This window comes from Dasypus novemcinctus, chromosome 3 (assembly GCF_030445035.2).
Source record: "Dasypus novemcinctus isolate mDasNov1 chromosome 3, mDasNov1.1.hap2, whole genome shotgun sequence".
In the NCBI taxonomy this organism is placed as follows: domain Eukaryota; kingdom Metazoa; phylum Chordata; class Mammalia; order Cingulata; family Dasypodidae; genus Dasypus; species Dasypus novemcinctus.
This window is the reverse complement of record NC_080675.1, coordinates 79,182,618-79,205,784: the sequence shown is the minus strand read 5'-3', so window position 1 is coordinate 79,205,784 and position 23,167 is coordinate 79,182,618. Positions and strand designations below refer to the sequence as shown.

The following is a 23,167-nucleotide window of genomic DNA, read 5'->3' as shown; positions in this document are numbered from 1 at the left end:
TCATGAAGCCCTCTGCCAGCTTTTTGCAACACATACAAGTATGTCAAGAGGCAAAGTATCATTAGCCTAACAGAACACTTTTTTTCACAGACCTGCTATTTCTTCCACTTACACTAGAATAAGTATACATAAATGGCAAATAGCTTGAATAAGTAACCTTTTATTTAGCTCTGTAAAAGATTTCTGATTTAAAACATTTTTTTCAAGTAAAAACTCAGGGCTAAATGATGTTTTAGAAATACATATCTATCTACTTATCTATTTATTTAATTATTTTTATTGCCTGGAAAAGTGGTCCTGCAAGTCGACCTGCCAAGGTCATATTTTTTTTCCCCTGGAACTGTAGAAAAGCTTGTGATGACATCTTCAGCACAGACTCCGTGACTCTGAGCAATACAAGCAGCATCTGTTCCCTTAAAGAAAAAAAAATTAATTAATTTTTCCTTCTTGTAAATGTTTGCTTTTGATAAACGGTTAACTTTCAAATTAATATTTGTTATAAAAATGGTATTATCCTTGAATAATTCAATATTAAATATCTTTGAAAGACAATTTCAATTTTTTAGAATTCTTTAAATACTAAAAATAGAAATTCCATTTTATAAATCTATACCAGCCATTTTATAATCATTTATTCAGCCACAATATCCTTTTGTCAAATACAATTTTATATAAAATCTGTGGAACTGGGGGTGAGTATGTGAGGTTGCTCCTATTCCCCCACACCTAAATCAAACAGCAGACCTAAGGCAACAGTTTGAAGACAACTCATTTATATAATACAGTTCTCTTCCTTTTTTCCATGGGAAAAAGGCATTCAACCACTGAGTTACATCTGCTCCTCAATGAGAGTTAGTTTTTTTGTTTTGTTTTTAGAAGGTACAGGGGATAGAACCTGGGATCTCGTACATGGGAAACAGGAGTTCAACCACTTGAGCTACATCTGCTCCCTATACAATATAGTTCTATCTTAAGGACCATCCATCAAGTCTAACTTTACAAGGAGAATAACCACATATCTAGAATTTTAACAGGCTCAATTTTTAAAACTACATGATATCTTAAGATTAATAGATTACAGAGAGACTGATAATCAATAAGGTACCATCACTCTATTGACCCTTTCATCCTTTTCAGCCTGAGCAATTTTTTAATCCTTTTTTGTCTTTGTGCACTACACTAATATCCTCACCGTATCTCTTTCCCCTTAAAACTTATTAAAAGACCTTAAAGCTACCTTATTAAGCCTTGTTAATTCAGAAATTGATTCAACCACATATGAAAAAGAGGCAGATGAGGCAATTTCCTTTGGGGTGTATGTTCACACTAGCATCCCAAGTCTGTAACACACCCTTCCCTTTGGCTATTTCTCAGACACATTCTAAGTACAACACATGGGCTAGGCTGTGTGAGAAATGTAACAGAGGTAGCAACTGATCCCAGAAATAGAAGTCAGGGTTTTTTCTGGGAAGTGTAGGTAGAATCAAACAGAAAAATATTGGTCAATTTAAAGATTTAAAAGTATTAACAACAAATGCATGCATTTGTGACCTTGGACTCCTAGCTTTGTCATATGAATTGAAAAATCATTTGAAATTATCAGCCTATGCAATAAAGTAGAGATTTCCAAAGAAATCTTAACTTGATGTATGGGCAAACCTATTACTCATATATGAGAACTTTTCAGTTTAAAATGCAACAATGATTTTAATTCATAGAGCAATTCTTGTGAATTCAACATAAATCTCTTATAATGCTTTGACTTTCAAGGGAACTTACAAAAATAAGGACAAAATTCTCATATTGTGTTCTACACAGCAAGTCTCTCACTTTAACCTGGCTCCATATCAGATTCAAAGCATATAAGAGAAATAAGGACTAACAAAAGAATTTCCAAAGCAGTATAGACAATGGTTATTAATAACTTGGCTCTGAAGTAAAAAAAAAACATAGTTCAAATATCTACTTACCTTTCATTAGCTATGTAAACAAGGCCAAGTTATGTAATCTCTTTGTGCCTCAGAATTATTCCATGGAAAAGAGCAGTATTATCTACCTTACAGGTTGTTGCAAGGATTCATTAAGAAAGTGCATGTAAAGTGCTTAGAAATCTAGATACCTGGCATAGAGAAGTGCTCCAAATATATTAATAACAATAACTACTTATACATTTATCTCTATAAATATTTTCAGTAAAGGATATTTTCAAAATAAGGTCTTTTTCTCCCATATGTACCACAACATAAATTAGGCATACCCTTTGGCCAAGGAGTCCACTTTAAAAGAATGACCCTAAGGAGGAAATTTAAAAACATACAATGTTCATTGTCCTATCAACCTCCTACAACAAAAGGAAATAACTACCCGTCCATTAACTGGGACTAGTTAAGAAAATTATGGTACATATATCTGGCGCAATACTATATGGCTATGTAACTATGTGTATGGTCTAGAGAACACAGATATTTACCAAGGGGCAAACAATGATTACCTCTAGAGAATGAGCTTTTGGGGAACTTTTATTTTCTTTTTCACGTTTCTCTGTTATTTGAACTTACAAGGAATACTTTTACAAAAATTGTAGAAGTGCTCTTTCTTTACCCTCCTCAAGAGGCTTTTTTCCCCCATTCAACTGAACAAATATTTAGAGGATGTCAACAAATATAAATAATACATAAATACTATGCTAAGAAATAAATGTAGGCAACATAAATAACACTGATAATCAGTATACACTTTCTAGGGCCCATCTTAATTCAGTGGCATAAAAAGACATTTATACAAGTAATTTAGGGATTAAGGCAATTTTGAAAAGAACTACAAAAGAGGTACAAATAATGAATGAAAGGAATTGAGGGGGGAAAAAAGTTAGTTAAGAATATGTAGAAAGAAGATGGAGTCTAAAGGACAGTTATGGCTAGAATAGGAAAAGATGGTAAGAATGTGATCAGGAAAGAGCAACTGATAATGCTGGGAGCAGGATACCATACTGCAGGATGAAGTTTAGGCTGGAGACAGAAGGCTAGAAAAGTAGGCCGGGGACTGACTTTACATGGCCTTGACATCAGGTTGAGGAAACTGGCACTCACACATTTACTAATTAATCCACTTACTCACTCACATATGCATTCACTTATAGGGGGCAAGGCCATCAAATGCCTGCTTTAGAAATTCAGACTAAGAGGTCTTATGGAAGTTTGATCAAAGATGTTGGTGATAAAGGGGACCATTGTTGTCATTTTGATTATTACATAAAATATTATATTTAATCATTCAATAACAGGAGCTCCTGCAATACTGTAACAAGCCTTGTTCACAGATACTATTACTGTAAAAATTATTCTACTTGTATACACAATTTAAAAAAAACACACATAAAGGATGAAAAATTTTTTACCAAGTCTTTTTGTCCATTGATACTTGTACAACCATGAATCGATAAATGTTAAGAATGCGTTTACACATATCTGTGTGCTCATCCAGAAGAGTTTTTATTTCATTCGCAGGTTCAAGAAGAAATATGTTTGATGAGTTTATAATAAATACCTATGGTTAAAAAAAAACAAAAATATTAGGTCATAATTACTGAATATCAGTGGCAAATTTCTATTCAGAAAAAAACAAACTTGGATCCTGACAACTAGGTGATCTCAAACAAACTTAGAAGCATAAGATGGTGCATCAGTTCTAACCCTATGTGTATCATCAGTGGTCACCAGCTGGGTATCAAAATTTAAACTCATTAAACCTTACTTTTATGTTTATTTAGCAAATATAAGATTAATACTAGACACTCAAGGAAAATAAAGTAGAAAAACAGCATTTTCCAAAATTGTGAGCTATAATATAATATGCCTTATTGCTGATATAAAATGAAAAGAACAATGAATAAATACACATATTTTAGGATAAAAGATAATTCCTAAATCAGGAAGAATTTTGTGAACAATCATACAAAAAATTTTATCCTCTTTTTCATGTCTACTATTGTTACATCTGTTTTGGTGATAACTATCATACTATCATACTGAGTAAACACATTACATATTAATATTACAGTACTATTAATGAGACCTGTCAATATACATTTTTAATTCATTATAATAATTCTATTTTGTTATAGAGTACAAGGGTTGTGAGTAAACACATTTCATATTAATATTACAGTACCATTAATGAGACCCATCAATATGCATCTTTAATTAAATTCATTGTAATAATTCTATTTTGTTATAGAGGACAAGAGCTGTGAGATTCAAATTATTATAAGGACACAGCTGTATGCAGAAATTCTCAAGGACGCCTTGGAGGTACAGAATATTAAGTCTATCATCAACTATAAATAGGACATTTATATCTTTCATACCCATAACACTGATTTGAATCCCATGGAGAAATTACAAGGTAAAGTACAACTGTAAAGTCAGAAAAAGAATACTAAGAAAACTTTTAAAATAGTGAAAATAGCTGACCCTGTAAGTAGAGCAAAACTGACCAATAAAAAGCAAGAAAGGGGCACAAATAAACATATTAAAAATAAGGAAGACATAAGGATAGGACCAGTAGAGGATTTTAAAATAACAATTCAATGACTGACTTTATGCCAATAATATAGAAATATTAACAAAATGGATTATTTTACACAAAAACAAATGATCAAAAGTGACCCCAGAAGAAACAGAAAATATGAATCTACCAAGAGAGAAATTTAACTAATAATCAACTAATTTAACTAATAAGAAGACACTGAGGAAGCGGATTTGGCCCAACGGATAGGGCGTCCGCCTACCACATGGAAGGTCCAAGGTTCAAACCCAGGGCCTCCTGACCCATGTAATAAGCTGGCCCACACAGTGCTGATACGCGCAAGGAGTGCCGTGCCATGCACGGGTGTCCCTGGTGTAGGGGAGCCCCAAGTGCAAGGAGTGCACCCCATAAGGAGAGCTGCGCAGCGCAAAAAAAGTGCAGCCTGTCCAGGAATGTTGCCACACACACGGAGAGCTGACGCAGCAAGATGATGCAACAAAATGAGACACAGATTCCTGGTGCCGCTGACACAAGCAGATACAGAAGAACACAGCAAATGGACACAGAGAGCAGACAACGGGGAGGGGGGAAGGGGAGAGAAATTTTTAAAAAAACATAGAAAAATAGCAGATCTTATGGGAATGAAAAGTGCAATCAATGAAATTTTAAAAAACATTAGAATCATATAATAGCAGATTTGAGGAGGAAGAAGAAAGGATTGGTGAGCTTGAAGAAATGGTCTTTGAAAGTGAACACATAAAAGAACAGATGAAGAATGGAAAAAATTGAACAGAGTCTCAGGGAACTACATGACAGCAAAAGGCGTGCAAATATACATGTCATGGGTGTCCCAGAAGGAGAAGAGAAGGGAAAAGGGGCAGAAGGAATATTTAAAGAAATAATGGTAGAAAATTTCCCAACCCTATTTGAGGACATAGATATCCCTGTACAAGAAGCACAACCTACTCCCATCAGAAAAAATCCAAATAGACCAACTCCAAGGCACATACTCATCAGAATGTCAAAGGCCAAAGACAAAGAGAGAATTCTGAGAGCAGCAAGAGAAATGCAATGCATAACATATAAGGAATATCCAGTGAGATTAAGTGCTGAATTCTCACCAGAAATCATGGAAGCAAAAAGACAATGGTCTGATATATTTAAGATACTACAAGAGAAGAACTTCCAGCCAAGAATCTTATACCCAGCAAGGCTGTCTTTCAGCGACGAGGGTAAAATTAGAATATTCACAGATAAACAGAAACTGAGAGGATTTCTAAGCAAAGGACCAGATTTTCAAGAAATACTAAACGGTATGTTAGAGCCTGAAAAGAAAAGACAGGAGAGAGCGGCCTGGAAGAGAGTCTAGAAATGAAGATGATATCAATAAAAGTAACTAAAAGTGTCAAAAGAGTGGTGAAAATAAAATATGACAGATAAAACTCAAATAGTCAGGAAAAAACTTAACCAATGATGTAAAGCACTTGTATTCAGAAAACTGCAACTCAATGTTAAAACAAAGCAAAAAAGCCCTAGGGAAGTGAATGTGGTTCATCTGATAGAGCATCTGCCTACCACAAAGGAGGTCCAGGGTTCAAACCCAGGGCCTCCTGGTCCATGTGGTCAGATGGCCCATGCGCAGTGCTGCCATATGCAAGGAGTGCCATGCCATGCAGGTGCGCCCCCCATGTAGGGGAACCCCACATGCAAGGAGTGCACCCCACAAGGAAAGCCACCCTGTGTGAAAAAAGCACAGCCCGCCTAGGAATGGCACCACACACACGGAGAGCTAACACAGCAAAATGATGTGACCAAAAAAAAAAAAAGGAAGTCCTAAATAACTGGAAGAACATTCCATGCTCATGGATTGGAAGACTAAATATCATTAAGATGTCAATTCTACTCAAATTAATATACAGATTTAATGCAATCCCGATAAAAATTCTACCAGCATTAAAGAAATAATTGAAAACATGATCAACAAATTTATTTGGAAAAGTAAGGAGTCCTGAATAGCCAGAAACATCATAAAAAGGAAAAGCAAGCCCTCATTTCCAGTCTTTAAATTCTATTACCTAGCTATAGTGGTAAAAACAGCATGGTACTGGCCTAAAGACAGACACAATAGACCAATGGAACCAAATTTATGGTTCAGAAACAGATCCTCACAGGTATGGTCAAGTGATTTTTGACTAGCCTGTCAAACTCACACTGCTTGGGTAGAACAGTCCATTCACCAAATGGTGCTGAAAGAATTGGACATCCATAGCTAAAAGAAGGAAAGAGGACCCCTATCTCACACCTTATCTAAAAATTAAGTCAGAATGGATCAAAAAACTATAAATGAAAGCAAGAACCATAAAACTTCTAGAAGAAATTATTGGAAAATATCTTTAAGACCTGGCGGTAGGTGGTGGATTCTTAAAGGAGATAAGAGAAGGACTGAGTGTGCTACTATATTTAATGTATGTAGAAGTTTTAATAGCTTTACTGTAAAATCGTGGAAATGTATAGAGTGGATGGTAACACACAGTGAGTAACAGCTAGTTTATAAATGGGGATGTGACTGAAAATGGTAGTCTGGTTATGTAAATACCAACTGACAGAATGCTTGAGAATAATCTAGGAACTGGATAGCACAGTAAACCAAGAGGTGGGTGAGAATTGTAGTTGATGGTACAGATGAAAGAGTGTCCTTTGTTAACTAGAACAAATTTATATCACTACTGCAGGGTGTTGGGAATGTGGAGAAGCATGGGAAAAATACAGCTGGAGTGACCTATGGACTGAGGTTAGTAGTAATAACATATTCTTGCATCTATGCAAAAGATGTACTGTGTTCATACTGGAGGACTATGGAAAATGTGAGCCAAATGTACACTATGGACATGGCAATAATGAAATAATATTATTTTATCTGTAGGAAATGACACACTACATTGCGGTGTGTTAATGGAGGGATGTTGTTTGGGAATTCTGCACATGTGCATGATTTATAAGTTTACAACTACTGTCATAAAAAAATATATATTTAAAATAATAATAGGGTGGTTTGGGGGGAAAACACACCAAACATAAGATAAGGATATGATTAATAGTAAGATTTTGACAGTGTTCTTTCATAGTTTGTAACAAATGTCTCATGACAATGCAAGGTGCTAGTGGAGGGTTGATATATGGGACCCCTGTATGATGTTATGCATGTTTGCTTTGTAAGTTCACAACTTTTACTATATACTTAATTGTTGATGTATGTTCGTAAATAAATGATATAAAGATACTAATAATCGGATTGGTTAGGGGGAAAATACTTTGTTTAGTAGTAATGTTTTGACAATACTCTTTAATCATTAGTTAAAAAAGGTTTAAAAACAATGCAAGTTATTGGTGGTAGGGTGAGATGTTATATATGTTTGATGTTATATTGTAAGTTCACAACTATTATACATTTATTGTTTATGTATGTTTATGTATGAATGATATATTTCAATAAATTTTAAAAAAAGAAAAAGACATACAAAATATAAACCCACATTTTTCATTAGAATCAAGAGTAATAAATGACTTAATTTCTAAACTCTCACTCCCAATTTTTGCATGTATCTTGTAGGCCAGTACTGGTCCATGGATCATACTCTTGAGGAGCAGTGATGTAAAGCCTATTAGGCCCTTGAGTCTTTAAGACTTCTCCTTTTATGCTCTGTGAGAATGGAGAGCTATTGGAAGGTTCTGAGAAGGGACATGACATGTCTGACTAACATTTTACAGGATCTCTCTGGCTACTATGTTAAGAAGAGACCATGGTGATAGGTGGGCAAGAGCAGAAGCAAGGCGATCAATGCAGTAATCTGCATGAAAGATTAGAGAGGTGTGATGGTTTAAAGCTGTACAGACCCCAGAAAAGTATGTTTTTCCAGTTAATCCATTCCTATGGGTGTAAACCTATTGTAAGTAGGACCTTTTGATTAGGTTACGTCAGTTAAGGCATGGCCCAAGGTGGGTCTTAATCCTCTTACTGGCATTATTTATAAGAGAATAAAATTCAGACAAGGAAAGAAAAGCCACAGATCAAGAAGCTGAAAGCGCTGACATCTAGAAGAGAAGGGAGAGACCAGCAGACCCCATCATGTGCCTTGCTATGTGACAGAGGAATCCAGGATCACTGGCAGCCAATCTTCAGGAAGAAAGTATCACCTGATGATGCCCTGAATTGGACATTTTTCTCAGCCTCAAAACTGTAAGCATATAAGCTAATACATTTGCATTGTTAAAAGTCAACCCATATCTGGTATATTACTTGAAGGCAAACCAAAATAGATTTTGGTACCAGGAAAGTGGGGTGCTGCTATTGCAAATACCAAAAAATGTGGGAATAGCTTTATAAATGGCTAAGGGGAAGATTCTGGAAGAGGTGTGAAATACTTGATGGAAAAGCTCTAGATTGCTTTGAAGAGATTGTTGGTAGAAATATGGATGTTAAAGGTACTTTTGAAGAGGTGTTAGATAGAAATGATGAATGCGTCACTGCAAACTGCAAGAAAGGTGAGCCTTGCTTTAAAATGGCAGAGAACTTGGCAAAATGAGTCCTGATGTCAGATGGAAGGCAGAATTTGAAAGTGATAAATACACAAGTGGGTTTGTTTGTTTGCTTGTTTTTAAGGTTGATGGGAATGGAGAGGTAGAATAGGATATGAGTCAGCTGTGCCCCAGAAACTCCTTTCCAGATGTACTCAAGCCAGAACATCCTTTGAATACTTTTGCATTTAAAAAACACAAATCACTGATATAATAGGACACTATATGCTAATAAAATATAATGTTCAACTCTAATAATAAAATAGATCTATGTATATACATTCTGCATCTTTCTACACAATAAAGGAATATGTCATTTAAAAAAAGTGATAAATATGGATATTTAGCTGAGATTTCCAAAATAAATGTTGAAAGTGTGGCCTGGCGGCTTTTTGCAGCTTATAGTAAAATGTGAGAGGAAAAGGATAAGCTAAGAACTGAACTCCTGGGTACAAAGACACCAGAAACTGATGGTTTGGAAAAGTCTGAGCTTCTGAAAAGTGAGTCCCCAGAGAACAAGGCTCCACGTGAGGATTTAACTGTAAATATAACCAGTCAGTCATTTCAGTGCAAGTCAGGATTGGGGATGCAGTAATTCAGGGAGGATCTAAGAAAAGCCCTACTGTTTAATGATTTGAACCCCTGTGTACTACATGCAAAACTGACAACTTTTCTTGCAAGGTCTGTATTAACAAAACCACTGCCAGCCTGGGGACAGACTGAAGAAAAATAACTTCAAAGGCAAAAACATAGGTGACGTCTGGACTGAAGACATCATCTCAGGCCAAGAAAATGAGTTGACTCATATGTGTAGAAAGGGTAAATATGCCCTGGCATTTGGAGAGGCCAGGAATTCTGCCCCATTGTTCAGGAAGAGTGTTACCACACCAGGTTTTTCGATGCTTGGGAGACTGTGGCAAGGCTAGACACCACCAAAATGTTAGCAAGTGTAAAGCCTAGAATCTGGTCACCACCCCAATGCTTAAGAAGTATGGCCTACAGTTCTACCACTGCACGTTTGATAAGTGTAGAGCCTACAAATGTGGTGCCTACAGTCCTGCCACCACCCAGAGCTTGAGGAAGGTGGAGCCTAGAGTCTGGCCATCACCCCGATGCTTGACAAGGTGAAGCTGAGAGCGTGGCTGTCATCCCCATGTCTGAAGATATTGGAGACTTCACCCCAGTGTTTGGGGAGAGCAGGGTAACTATACAACTTGGAAAAGGTGTGAATGCTTCTCCATCAGGTCCTAAGGACAAAGCATCATTCTATACGTGACTCTCAGACCTTGAAATCTAATGGAGTATGACTGGCAGGGTTTTGGAATTGTTTGGAACACATAACTCTGTTTCCTTCTAATTTCTCCCAACGGGAACGGGAAGCTATATCCTACAACTGTCCGTCCATTGTATATTGGAAGCAGATAACGTGTTCTCTAAGTCTACAGATCCACAACCCGAGGGATTTGTGCCCCAGGACAGAACAAACTTGTAACTGATTTTGAAGAAACTTTGTACTAGTTTTACTGAAATGATTTAAGGCTTTTGAGATACTGTAATGGAGTGAATGTATTTTAATTATGGAAAGAGCATGTCTTTTGGGGATCCAAAGGGTGGAGTGTGATGGTCTCAAGCTGTAAGGACTCCAGAAAAGTATGTTCTTAAAGTTAACCCATTCCTGTGGGTATAAACCTATTTTAAGTAGGATGTTTTGATTAGGTTATTTCAGTTAAGGCATGGCCCAGGTGAGTCGTGAGTCTTAAGCCTCTTATAGGCATCCTTCATAAAAGAATAAAATTCAGACAAAGAAAGTGAAAACCATAGAAGGAGCTGAAAGCACTGAAACCTGGAAGAGAAGGAAGAGACAGCAGTCCCGCCCTGTGCCTTGCCGTGCAACAGAGGAGTCCAGGATCGCAGGCAGCCAGTATTCAGGAAGAAAGTATTGCCTGATGATGCCTTGATTTGGACATTTTTCTCAGCCTTAAAACTGTAAGCTTGTAAGGTAATACATTCCCCCACTGTCAAAAGTCAACCCATTTCTAGTATATTGCTTTCAGTAGCTTTAGTAAACTAAAAAGAAGGCTTGGACACAAGAAGTAACTGGATACTGAGTAGTAGTTAGATTCTGTATACATTCTGAAAGTAAAGCCAACAGGACTTATTGTCAAATCTGAGGTAAAATATAAAAGATAGGAACAGGATGGCTTAATCAACTGGAAAACAAAGCTGCCTTTAAACAAAACAATGATTACTGCAGGAAGAGTAGGTTTGTTGGGAAGATAAGGAGCCAAATTTTAGACATGTCAAATTTGTCAAGCAAATAAAATATGTCATGCCAAAGATATCTATTAGATATCCAAGTGAATATAGCAAACTAGTATTTCAATATTTGAGTTTAGCACTCAGAGTTCAGATGAGAGGTCCCAGATAGGAGAGTATAAAGATGATATTTAAAACTATGAGAATGGATTAGATCAACATGAGCATAAACATAGGTGGAAAATAAATCCAAGAACTGACTCCTGGACACTTCAACATAAAAAGGTCTGGGAGATACGGAAATATCAGTAAAGATGATTGAGAAGTGCCAGTAAGGTAGGAGAAAAACAGGTGGGTGTGCTATTCTAGAAGCGAAGTGAAGAAGAGTTTGAATGAGGAGAAAGTGATCTACACTTTGTCAAGTGCTCTTGACTAGTAAAGTAGGATTAAGATTGATAAATGGCAATTTGATTTAACAATGCCATTTGTGGCCGTGGCTAGAACTGTTTGTTGAAAAAATGACTACAATAAACTTGTATAAATTATTAAGAAACAGATAAGCAATCCAACAAAATAACAGATAAAACATATAAATAGATAATTCATAGAGAAAGGTGCTCAATTTCAGTGATGATGAGGGAAATGCAAATTAAAATGGCAACTCAAATTTTAAAAAAGGAGATACTATTTCATATATATAGCAAAAAATTATCTGATTACTTGTGTCTGATAGTTCAAGTAATGGGGAGGTTATAAGGAAATGAGAACTCATAAATACTGCTGGAGAAATGAAAATTATTATAACAACACTGGAGAACAATTTGACAATAATAATAAAGAAAAACCCTACAACCCAACAATTACAGTTCTAGGTATATATCCTAGGGAAATTCTCTCACATGTGCACAAAAATATACATGTAAGTAGAGCAGGTGTAGCTTGGTGGTTGAGAGCCTGCCTCACTTGTACAAGGTCCTAGGTTCAATCCCTGCTACCTCTAAAAAAAAAAAGATACACATGTAAGATTGTTCACTGTAGCACTTTCTAGAATTATAAGAAATTGGAAACAATTTAAAAGATCATCAACTGAGAAATCATATAAAATAAAATGTGAAATAATCAAAGCATGCAATGCTGTCTACAACAATAATATGTATTGTTTATCAATATATATATTATGAAGCAAAAGTTAAGTAAAAAAAAATATGGAGTAACAATAACTGAGAAAGGTAGGTGATGAATTTATTACATTTTTAATATTAGACTCCATACTGAAAAGCTGAACTATATACCTGAAATATTTAGTGATCATTTTATTTAATTTTTTAAAAAATAGCAATAAAGTGCTCACTTGCAAAACTGCCTGTGCACCAGCTCGTATGTTTTGTTCTGTGGCTTCTTCAGAGACATTATGAATAACATTTTGGTAGGAGCCATTTTTTGTCCAACTAGAATTTCTAACATGATCAGCTGTATTGGTCCCATTTTCCTGAAAAAAAAAAAAAAATCAAGTTTTTAATATTTCATTTAATTCTTCAACAAGTCAGTAAATCAAAGAGGCAAAAACTGGAAATTATAGGTCCCACTGCTGAAAAGGTTTCATTCTATCAAAACAGAAAATGTTTTATCTGATTACAAAAACAATATATGCTCACTGTAAAAAAATCTTATCAACAAAAATATAAAGTAAAAAATCATCCATTATGACCAACCAGAGATATATCATTTCAGATAATGCAGACATTTAAAAATGAATCTAATGTATAAATCTCTCCTCTGTACACTCACACACTCAAGAATGGGATTACACTATTCACAGCTTTGTAAGAGATGAATTCAGTTCTAAATTAAATGCCAGAATCCAATTAAGTTAAACAAAATAACAGAAAATGTTTACATTTATTCTACTTAAAAGAGCAGGAAAACTACCATTACTCTAAGACAGAATAACATTTAAATTTACCTTTTTTTGAAATAAGCTGTAACTATGAGCAAAAAACTGTGCTAAATAAAGATTAAATAAGATACACAAAGTCTCTTATTTCATCCTAACACTCCTTACAACCATATAAAGTAGGTACTTTTGCTGTCAAACTCAAAGAAGCTGAGAGAGAAAGCCCCAAGAGCAAAAGCAAGAAGCTGAAATTAATGGGACCTCGGAGAGAAAAAGCCACAGGAACAGAGAGAAAGCTACAGGTGCAGAGAGAAGGCCAGAGAAAGCCAGAGGCTGAAAGCAGTGAAACCTGGAAGAGAAGAGAGACAGCAGACACCACAATTGTACTCTGCCAAGTGACAGGATCACTTGCAGCCTTTCTTTGGGGAGAAAAGCATTGCCTGATGAAGCCTTGATGTGGCTTTCACAGCCTCAATACTGTAAGCTTGTAAGTTAATATATCTCCATTATAAAAGTTAACCCATTTCTGGCATATTGCCTTGGCAGCCTTTAGCAAACTAAAACACTGGGTATATTAAGGTTAACTATGGGTCAACTTTTCCATGCATTCACCCACATATTCACTTGTCCATATGAAGATCTATATATCTAATATATACTGATTGGACCATACATCGAACATTGTGGATGATATATTTGTTACAGCATCTCTGGATTCTATTATCGGGCTCTGAAGAGTCTTCATTTTTGTTTTAGGAGGCAGTTATGTTGGTTTGACTCCACTCTAAACTGTCTCTCCTGTTGTGGGCAGACACTGACCTGAAATTATTCAGGTCTTTCTTCCCTCCAGCTGTTGGCTTTCAAAAGGAATTTTGGAGTCTCTGCTGTTCATGTGCAATTCAAGATTCAACCAGGAGTAAGGGCAGATGCAGATTTTGGGTTCACCTTCCTATGGATCCCTCATTTCATAGATATCTCCTTCACTTTGCAGCTTTTCTAACAGTACTAAATTGAGCCCTATGAAACTTCAAACCACTAGGACTACACATTTTGCAGACTAAGGAGCTCCCTCAAGTGAAAAGGCATATAAATTCAAATTGTACTCAGTGTGATAGTTTGAAGCTTTTTCCGGATCCTAGAAAAGACCATGTTCTCGAAGCTAATCCTCCATTTCTGTGGATGTGGGACCCTTTGATTGGATTGAATTCAGTTGTGGGAGCCTCTGATTGGATTACTTCAGTGAGACATGACCCAGGGTGGGTCTTGGTCCTCTTCCTGGAGTTCTTAATCAATGGAAAACTGAAAGCAGAGACACACAGAAAAAAGCTGCAGAGACAGAGAGAAAGAACCCAGGAACTCAAAGAGGAATCCGAAGAAAGGAAGCCACAGACAGAGCAGCCAGAGGCTAAAGCAATGAGATTCAAAGAGAAGCAAATGCTTCTAGGTCCCTTGCCATATAGGAATTCAGGACCACCAACCCACCTTTGGTGAGACAGCATCTCTAGTGATGCCTTGATTTGGACATTTTCACAGCCTCAGAACTGTAAGTTTTTAACCTAATAAATTCACATTATAAAAGTCAACACATTTCTGGTACACTGCTCTCTGCAGCTTTTAGCAAATTAAAACTGTAAAATTTTACTCAGTTCTTTCTGAGTAGTCAATACAATATACCATGGTCTAGGCTATACCTTTCTCTTTGAGCTCCATTCTCATATGGTAAGGTGTCTTCTAAATAGTTTTTCCTGAATGACTCAGAAGCACCTCAAACTCAAGATATATAAAGTAAGTTTATTAACCACATCATTCCCATTCCTATTAACCCTTTTAGTCATCTTGACCACCATCACCAAACTCACACTTTCATTTGTGTATTCATTTCCTAGTGTGGATGGCAACTATACCAACTGCAATGTAATAAATTTGGAATACCTTTCCATTCTTTCTCAATCAATTAACCACTAAGATATATTGATTTTACCATAAAGGAGTTATATATCTGTCCTCTCCATTATATTTCCATTGCAACTGTCACTATCCTGTATCAGGTACTTATCACCTTCTTTCTAATCACTGTTAATACTGCCTAACTGGTTTCCTCACCTCCAAACTGGCTTATAGTCTATCATCCACACTGCGCCTTGTATGATCCTCCTGAAATATGTAACTATTCATGCTGTTCTTATTCTTAATTCTTCAAGGGCTTTCTAGTGTCTAGAATGTAATCAAAGTACATTAATATGGCATACAAGGTAATGAACAGAGTCAAGTCCTTGACTATCTCATGTTGCCTACTACTCTCTCCCAACTGCTCTATGCTACAAGCAAATAAAATATTTCAAGGTTTCTCACACTTTTATAGATGCAATTCTCATTGCATGTTTCTTCTGATTTATCTATCTACTCTTCATATTACATTACTTTCTGTATGAAAGCTTCTCTGATTTCCTAAAGATGTTAAATATTCTCTCTTTCAAGCTCTAGCATCATAGCTATAAAATTGTTTTATAATACTATTGCACGTATATTTTCTTGCTACACCGTAAGTTACGTGAAGATAGAAATTATGCCTTTTCATGTTTGTGTCTCCAACACTCTCTCAGGATGCTACCATGTTTATTTAGATGGTATTTTGAAATTTGTGGGGATGTTCTGTTGTCACAAGAATTGAGGCACACTATTGGGATTTAATGGGATGGACCAGGGAATGTTAAACATCCTGCAAGGTGCATGACAGTCCTGCACATACACACAATAAACTGTCCTGCATTGTCTTTCAAATGTCTCTCAGATACTACGTGAATTAACAAAACATTTAGAATGATCTGATCTATACTCTAACTCCATTTTAAATGTAAACACCATTTTTTAATGATTTTAATATATGTTGAGTTTGTGAGAAATGTATATCAATGAAAGGTTATATCTTTATTTTTGGTTTACAACATTAACAAGAATTGTTGCCATTTTGAAAAACCACACCTCTAATGGTAACTTATTGATTATAGTATCTGAGCAACCAGCACAACACATCCTTATCACCCTGCATTTGTAGACACTGTATTCAGTGATTCTTTTCTTCCTTTCCTTCTCCTCTTCCTTTCTTCATCCCTCCCTCCATCCCTTCCTTCTTTCCAATCTTTTTTCCTTGTTTTTCATTTTTGGGGATTGGGGGATGAGTGGGACTTCTTGTATTGTTATGCTAGAATATTTATCAAAAATACATGTAGTTTTGGTATAAATTTTGTTCTTTTTATTTCTCTTTTATATTACTGTTAAGACACTTTATTTTAAAGCTATATATGTACACAGATGATATTCTCTACCAATTTCATTTAAGATTAGAAAATGTTGCACAGGAGGTAAGTATACACAGGTTTTGTATAACTAAAATATTTGGGGAAAACAAATACTTAAGACAAACACATATTTAGGTTTTTATTTTCTAGCTCAATATAAAAATCCAATCTTTTTCATTGGTGCTGGATAAATAGAAGAGTGAAAATTATTTCAAAATTTACATGACTAATTTTATTTATTTTAATTATATTTCTTAGTTATATTAGCAATATTAGATTGCTCTATATGTGTGTATACAAATGTCGACTCACTAAATCTCTGTAGAATGTGGCCTATTCATTCATATATTAATCCATGGTTAAATTCAACTGGTAAGGCTAAACTAATCACCAAGGTAAAAAAAATTACCAAATTAGTACTATCTGATTTAGTAAGTTATATGTCAATATCAGACTCCAACTTTTAGGTGACAGGCCAAATCTGAAATAATAAATAAGTTACTTTTAACAAACACTTTTGTGCTCCTAACTCTGTCTCAGCATCTGCATGTTGGAGAACCTGACCTGTGACAAGGGTTGAACAACGAAAAGACCAGAATTCCTTTAGGCAAATGGAACTAGGAACTCAAATGTCACCTCCACTCTCTCTTTTCTCATCTTTCCCACTTTGTGAGTGAACTCCAGTCTTTCTTATTGCAGACCAACTTGTTTAACCAAGTCAAGAAGTTTCACATTTTATAACCAGTAATAGTGTAAAAAAATCCCAACAAAGAATTCAGAATATACTGCTTCTGCTAGGTCTTCTAGACTAAAACAGGCATGATTTTCAGGCAGGGGAGAACTGTAGTTAGATATTCACCCTAAGAACTATGTACTACAACACCTGTTCTCGTATGGTACCACATTATTTTAAATATTACACTTTCATAATAGCATCTAATTAGATCTCAACAAACATCTTAAAGAATCAGTATACAAATAATATTATTTTTAAAACTGTGACATCAAAGAGCTTTGCAGTAGGAAACTGAAGTAACCAAAACTGCAAAATATACTGAAGTTATCTTTACATCCCTATTTATTAATATATGTATTTAACATATTATTACACTTTTGTGAAAATCTAATCTATTAAACTTACACTAAAATACATAAATTTTAAAATTTTACCTCTTCTCTTTTTTCTCCTTCTTCCACTGAAATATCATGGTCTGTAACATTTTCAATGCATGGTAAATCCGAAGAAGAGACCACAATTTCTTCAGGCTCTTGCATGAACAAAGGCTTTTCCTCTTGCTGGATCCATTCTTGATATACTTTTACCACTCTTCTCATAGCTGCTGCTTCACAAATTGGCAATAAAAACGCCTAGTGGTAAAAACAAGAAAATAGGGATAAAGATACGTTTTTCTTTACCATAAATTGCTTATACATATATTTCCACCTTTTTTTAATAAAATTTTTTTTTTAAAGTTAAAGTTAACCAATTCATTGTTGGAAAAGACTACTGTCTCCAAATAATTTGTAAATACCTAGAGATAGAAATGTTTTGAAAGACACTGACTTCAAGTGGAAGGAGCAAAGATTTGTTTCAATTGTACTATCTATCTCAGAATGGCAATACTCCTTGTTTCATGAAAAGGTTGGGTTGTACTCCTATAAACTTCAATATAAACAGAACTTTTCATAATAAATCACATTTTAGTAACTTGCATTATTTTTAAGAATTATTACTATTGATATAATTTATGATAAAATGATTTCAACTAAAAATTGAATCTATTCTAAGAGGTAATAAAAATCATATAACAATGAAAAAAGTTTAACTTTTCATATTTCTTTTTATATATAATAAAGTTAAATAATAAGGTAAAACAACTACAAAATTAAAAGGAATACCTTATAGTTATTTTTTCAATCAGGTACTTTCTGGGTTGCCATAACTTTTAAAAATAGTAAATATTTTTCTCATCACAAAAATACTACATTATCACTGCAAAAAAACTCTTCTACAATCTACACATGCAAAAAGAAAACACTAAAAGTGCTCAATCTTACAACCTGAAGTCCTTTTTTCAATTTTGTGTTTATGGATTTCAAACATTTTCATTGTGCTTTTTTTTTTTTAAGATTTATTTATTTATTTTATTTCTCTCCCCTTCCCCCCGCCCCACCCCGGTTGTCTGTTCTCTGTGTCTATTTGCTGTGTCTTCTTTGTCTGCTTCTGTTGTTGTCAGCAGCACGGGAATCTGTGTTTCTTTTTGTTGCATCATCTTGTTGTGTCAGCTCTTCGGGTGTGCAGCACCATTCCTGGGCAGGGTGCACTTTCTTTCACACTGGGCGACTCTCCTTACAGGGCGCACTCCTTGCACGTGGGGCTCCCCTACGCAGGGGACACCCCTGCGTGGCATGGCACTCCTTGCGTGCATCAGCACTACACATGGACCAGCTCCACACGGGTCAAGGAGGCCCAGGGTTTGAACCGTGGACCTCCCATGTGTTAGACAGACGCCCTAGCCACCGGGCCAAGTCCACCGCCTCATTGTGATTTTATTTACAAATGTAAATAGAATTAAACTGCTTCTACTTTTTCTTTTCATAGCCACTATCCCTTAATTTCAACTTTAAAAATCGTAAGACCTTTACCTAAAACATGCCACTTCCTACTCTAGAGTTGTTATTGGTGTATCTAATAAGAACCACAAGGCCAGATGACCTTATTTTATCTGAATGAAACTAACAAAAAAATCAACTTCCCTGGGATAATAAGGAAACGCTTAAGTGTAATACCAACAGGGTATTTAATGTTACTTGGTAATCCTTTTATTGGTTAGTATTGATTCCCTACCAAATGTCATTCTTTGCTACTTTCCTCAACCTAACAATTTTTATTCCACTCTCAATAATCCCCACTTTTCAGCAGCATCAAGGTCAATGGCATGATTTAGATCACCATTGCCTGTTCTAAGGCTAGTTATGTTACAATTACAGCAACAGCTCAGCTTTCCTTAAAAAGCTTTGAAACAAGTAAAAAGAATAAAACATTTCAAATAATCTCAAAGTTCTATTCTAAAATAATGAAAAATTAACTTATTATTTTTTAAAATAGCCAATTAGCAAATTTGTGGAAACAGAAAACAGATTAGATGTTACTAGGAGAGAGGAGGAAGAGTGAAATTGGGAAGGGGGAGAGTTTGTAAAAATATTTTAAAAATGAAAAAGAGGGAAAAAAAAGTTATCTCCAGAGCTAAGACTTTATTATTGTCAGACTATATTCCAAGTCAGACTATATTCCAAGTGGCTTGGTGAATCTACTGAAGACTTGTGTGTAACCTTTATACTTGCACACTCCAAAATACGATTTTGTCAACACACTAAATACGGATCTTGAGGACAGACTAATGTTTGTCATGACTAAAAAAGTATAAAACCAAATGCCAGTTCATAAATTTATAATGAGAAATAACTGACCCAGAAACTAGAACATTCGAGTCCACATATCATCACCTTATCGCCCTATGAAGAAGCAATTTAGGAATAGCAATCATAACAACCATATAGCAATTCTTAATTGAGGATAAGCTGCCATCAAAGGTACAGGAATTTCTGAATCTACATACTCGGCATATTTTCTCTGTATAAATAAAGGAGATCTGGTTATAACTAGAAAACTAGAGGGAAGAGGAATGAGAACAAGAGGAAGTAGAAAAATCAAATAATAGTATCAGCTTAAGAAAATTTGGTACAGTCTTTAACAGGATTGGCTTTGCCAGTGGGACCTGATTTACTGGTGACTAAGGACCTCTTCCTCAGTAAATAAACACTAACACAAGTAGTTTGTCTCTGATATTCTTTTTTTAAATATACTTCCATTATTAACGAAACCTCATTATGACGGATACATTCTTTAAGATGTAATCAAAGATAACAAGGGAAAGCATCTTCAGGACCTTGTGCTAGGCTATGGTTTCATATACTTCACACCCAAAGCACAAGCAACAAAAGAAAACAATAGATAACTTGGACCTCAACAAAATAAAAATGTTGTCCTTCAAAGGACTTTATCATGAAAGTAAAAAGACAATCTACACAATGGGAGAAAATATTTGGAAACCACATATCTGATAAGGGCTTAATATCCAGAATATATAAAGAAATCTTACAAACTCAACAAAAAAAGACAAACAATCCAATTTAAAAATGGGCAAAAGACTTGAACAGACATCTCTCCAAAGAAGATATACAAATGACAAATGGCCAGAAAGCACATGAAAAGATGCTCAACATCACTACCATTAGGGAAATGCAAATCAAAACCACAATGAAAAAACAACAACAAAAAACCCACAATAAGATACCATTTCACACCCACTAGAATGATTATTATTAAAACATCAGAAAATTACAAATGTTGGAGAGGATGTGGAAAAATAGGAACACTCACTCACTGTTGGTGGCAATGTAAAATGGTGCAGCTGCTGTCAAAGTCAGTTTTTGGTGGTTTCTCAGATATCTAAGCATAGAATTATATGACCCAGCAATCCCAATTCTAGGCCTATACCCAAGATTTGAAAGCAGGGACTTGACCAAATATCTGCACACCAATGTTCATAGCAGCATCACCAAAAGACGGAAGCAACACAAGTGTCCAACAAACAACGAATAAATAAAATGTAGTATAAACATAATGTGTGTATAGTAAAAAAATGTGTGTATACATACAATATTATTCAGTCATAAAAATGAATGAAGTTCTGATACATGCAATAACATGAATGAACCTTGAAGACATCAGGTTGAGTGAAATAAGCCAGGCACATAGGACAAATATTGTATAATCTTCCTTATACGAAATAATTAGAATGAGCAAACTCATAAAGTCAGAATATAGAATATAGTTACCAGGAAAGAGGTAAGGGTAGGGCATGGGGGGTTAATGCTTAAATTATACAGAGTTTCTATTTGGGTTGATTGATAAAGCTTTGGTGGTGGATAGTAGTGATGGTAGCACAACATTGTGGATATAACTAAAAGCAATGACATATACGTGAATGTAGGCAAAAGGGGAAATTTTAGGTTGCATATGTTACTAGAATAAAAATTAAAAAGACAAACCAATATAGGACTGTACAACACAGTGAACCCTATTGTAAAGCACAGACTATAGTTAATAGTACAATTATAAAAATGTTATTTCATGAATTGTAACAAATGTACCACACTAATGCAAGATGTTAATAACGGTGATATACAGAAACTCTGTATTTATGCATGATTTTTCTGTAAACTTACAGCTTTACTAATCAAAAAGAAAAGTAAAGAAAAAAGAAAGTGATGTTGAGAGAGCTAATCCAGACATAGCCACTTAATGAGAACTGTCATCAAGAGGCAGACCAAGGTCTAAACAGACCAGGGCTCTGATAGCAGTTCCGGTGAATTTTCAGTGAAAGGTGACAGAATCATTAACACTTGAAGTTGGAAGGACCATTGAAAAAAAAAAGATTCAATGAAGTACAGTAAGAATTTAACAAACCTGGGAATTTTTTGATTCCTCAAAGCAGTATTTTACAAACATGTTGGTCTTAGTATCCCTAACCTATTATTATGCTAACATGAATAACATATTTCATGAAAAATAACTACTTTTTCTACAACAAAAAAATGAGAAGAGTAACAATGTTTTATTTTTGTGTGTATAACAGAAGACAGTTGGATTTTCATATCTGCTTGCTTTGCAAACTGATGCAATATATTATCAGGTAAAACTCCATTGTACAATCATTTAAAAATGAGAGAAAAAGGACAAACAAAATCTCAGTATTATTAGGAAAACATTTTTGAACTCATGGACTCCCTGAAATGGTCTTGAGGACTCTCAGGAGTCACAGAACACTTTGAGAATCACTGCCTTAAAGTGACTTTGAATATGTCATCTGTATGCTTTTAAAGGTTAAAATATTAATGCATTATATCTACCTCATATCCAGGTACCTGGGGTACCTTACATAGCCTCCACGAACTGACAATATAAACATAGTGGGTTTCTTTATAAAATTAATGCTTAGAGTATATTTATGCCCAGTCTACTGGACATCAAGAACAATTTTACATACAAATGATTTTGGCATTTATGCTTTATAAATTCAATTTCGTTTTAAAGGCACATAACAATATAAACTACTTTATCTGAGATAGAACTCACAATCATTACAATGCCCCTAAAAATATCATCAGTTATACAACAAATTACCTTATGACTTCGCTTCTAGAAACCCACTGTAGCCCTGAGCTAAGAACGGCAAAGTGTTGGTACACAGTAATGAGTGAACTTCTTGATTCATTTGCCAAATATTAATTAAGTGCCTATACTGTGGCAGGCACTACATATTATATTTGGGATACAAAGACGATGATTAAGACAAATATTCATGGAATAAACCAAATTAAACAATTGGGCAAATAATTATAAAATTCAGGTGAGAGTGCTATGAAGTATACTATAGTTTTCAAAAACATCAAAAAACAGAGGGATCTACTCTGTATGTGTGTTTGTGTGTCTGTCCGTCTATCTTTAAATGTGTGGGGAGGATGGTCATAAAAGGCTTCCTCAGGTCAT

At 35.1% G+C, this 23,167-nt stretch overlaps 1 protein-coding gene across 7 annotated transcripts in view; it reads right to left on the bottom strand.

The window, feature by feature from the left end:
• Positions 1–23,167, bottom strand: part of RALGAPA1 (Ral GTPase activating protein catalytic subunit alpha 1) — a 298,344-nt gene that overhangs the window by 193,641 nt on the left and 81,536 nt on the right. For all 7 annotated transcript variants that reach the window (XM_071213978.1, XM_071213981.1, XM_058293545.2 and 4 more), the window contains exons 11-14: positions 17,722–17,919; positions 12,710–12,847; positions 3,398–3,546; positions 284–413 (exon numbers count right to left, since the gene is read on the bottom strand). In XM_071213978.1, coding sequence (XP_071070079.1) covers positions 284–413; positions 3,398–3,546; positions 12,710–12,847; positions 17,722–17,919 — 615 coding nt within the window. The remainder of the gene's footprint in view (positions 1–283; positions 414–3,397; positions 3,547–12,709; positions 12,848–17,721; positions 17,920–23,167) is intronic.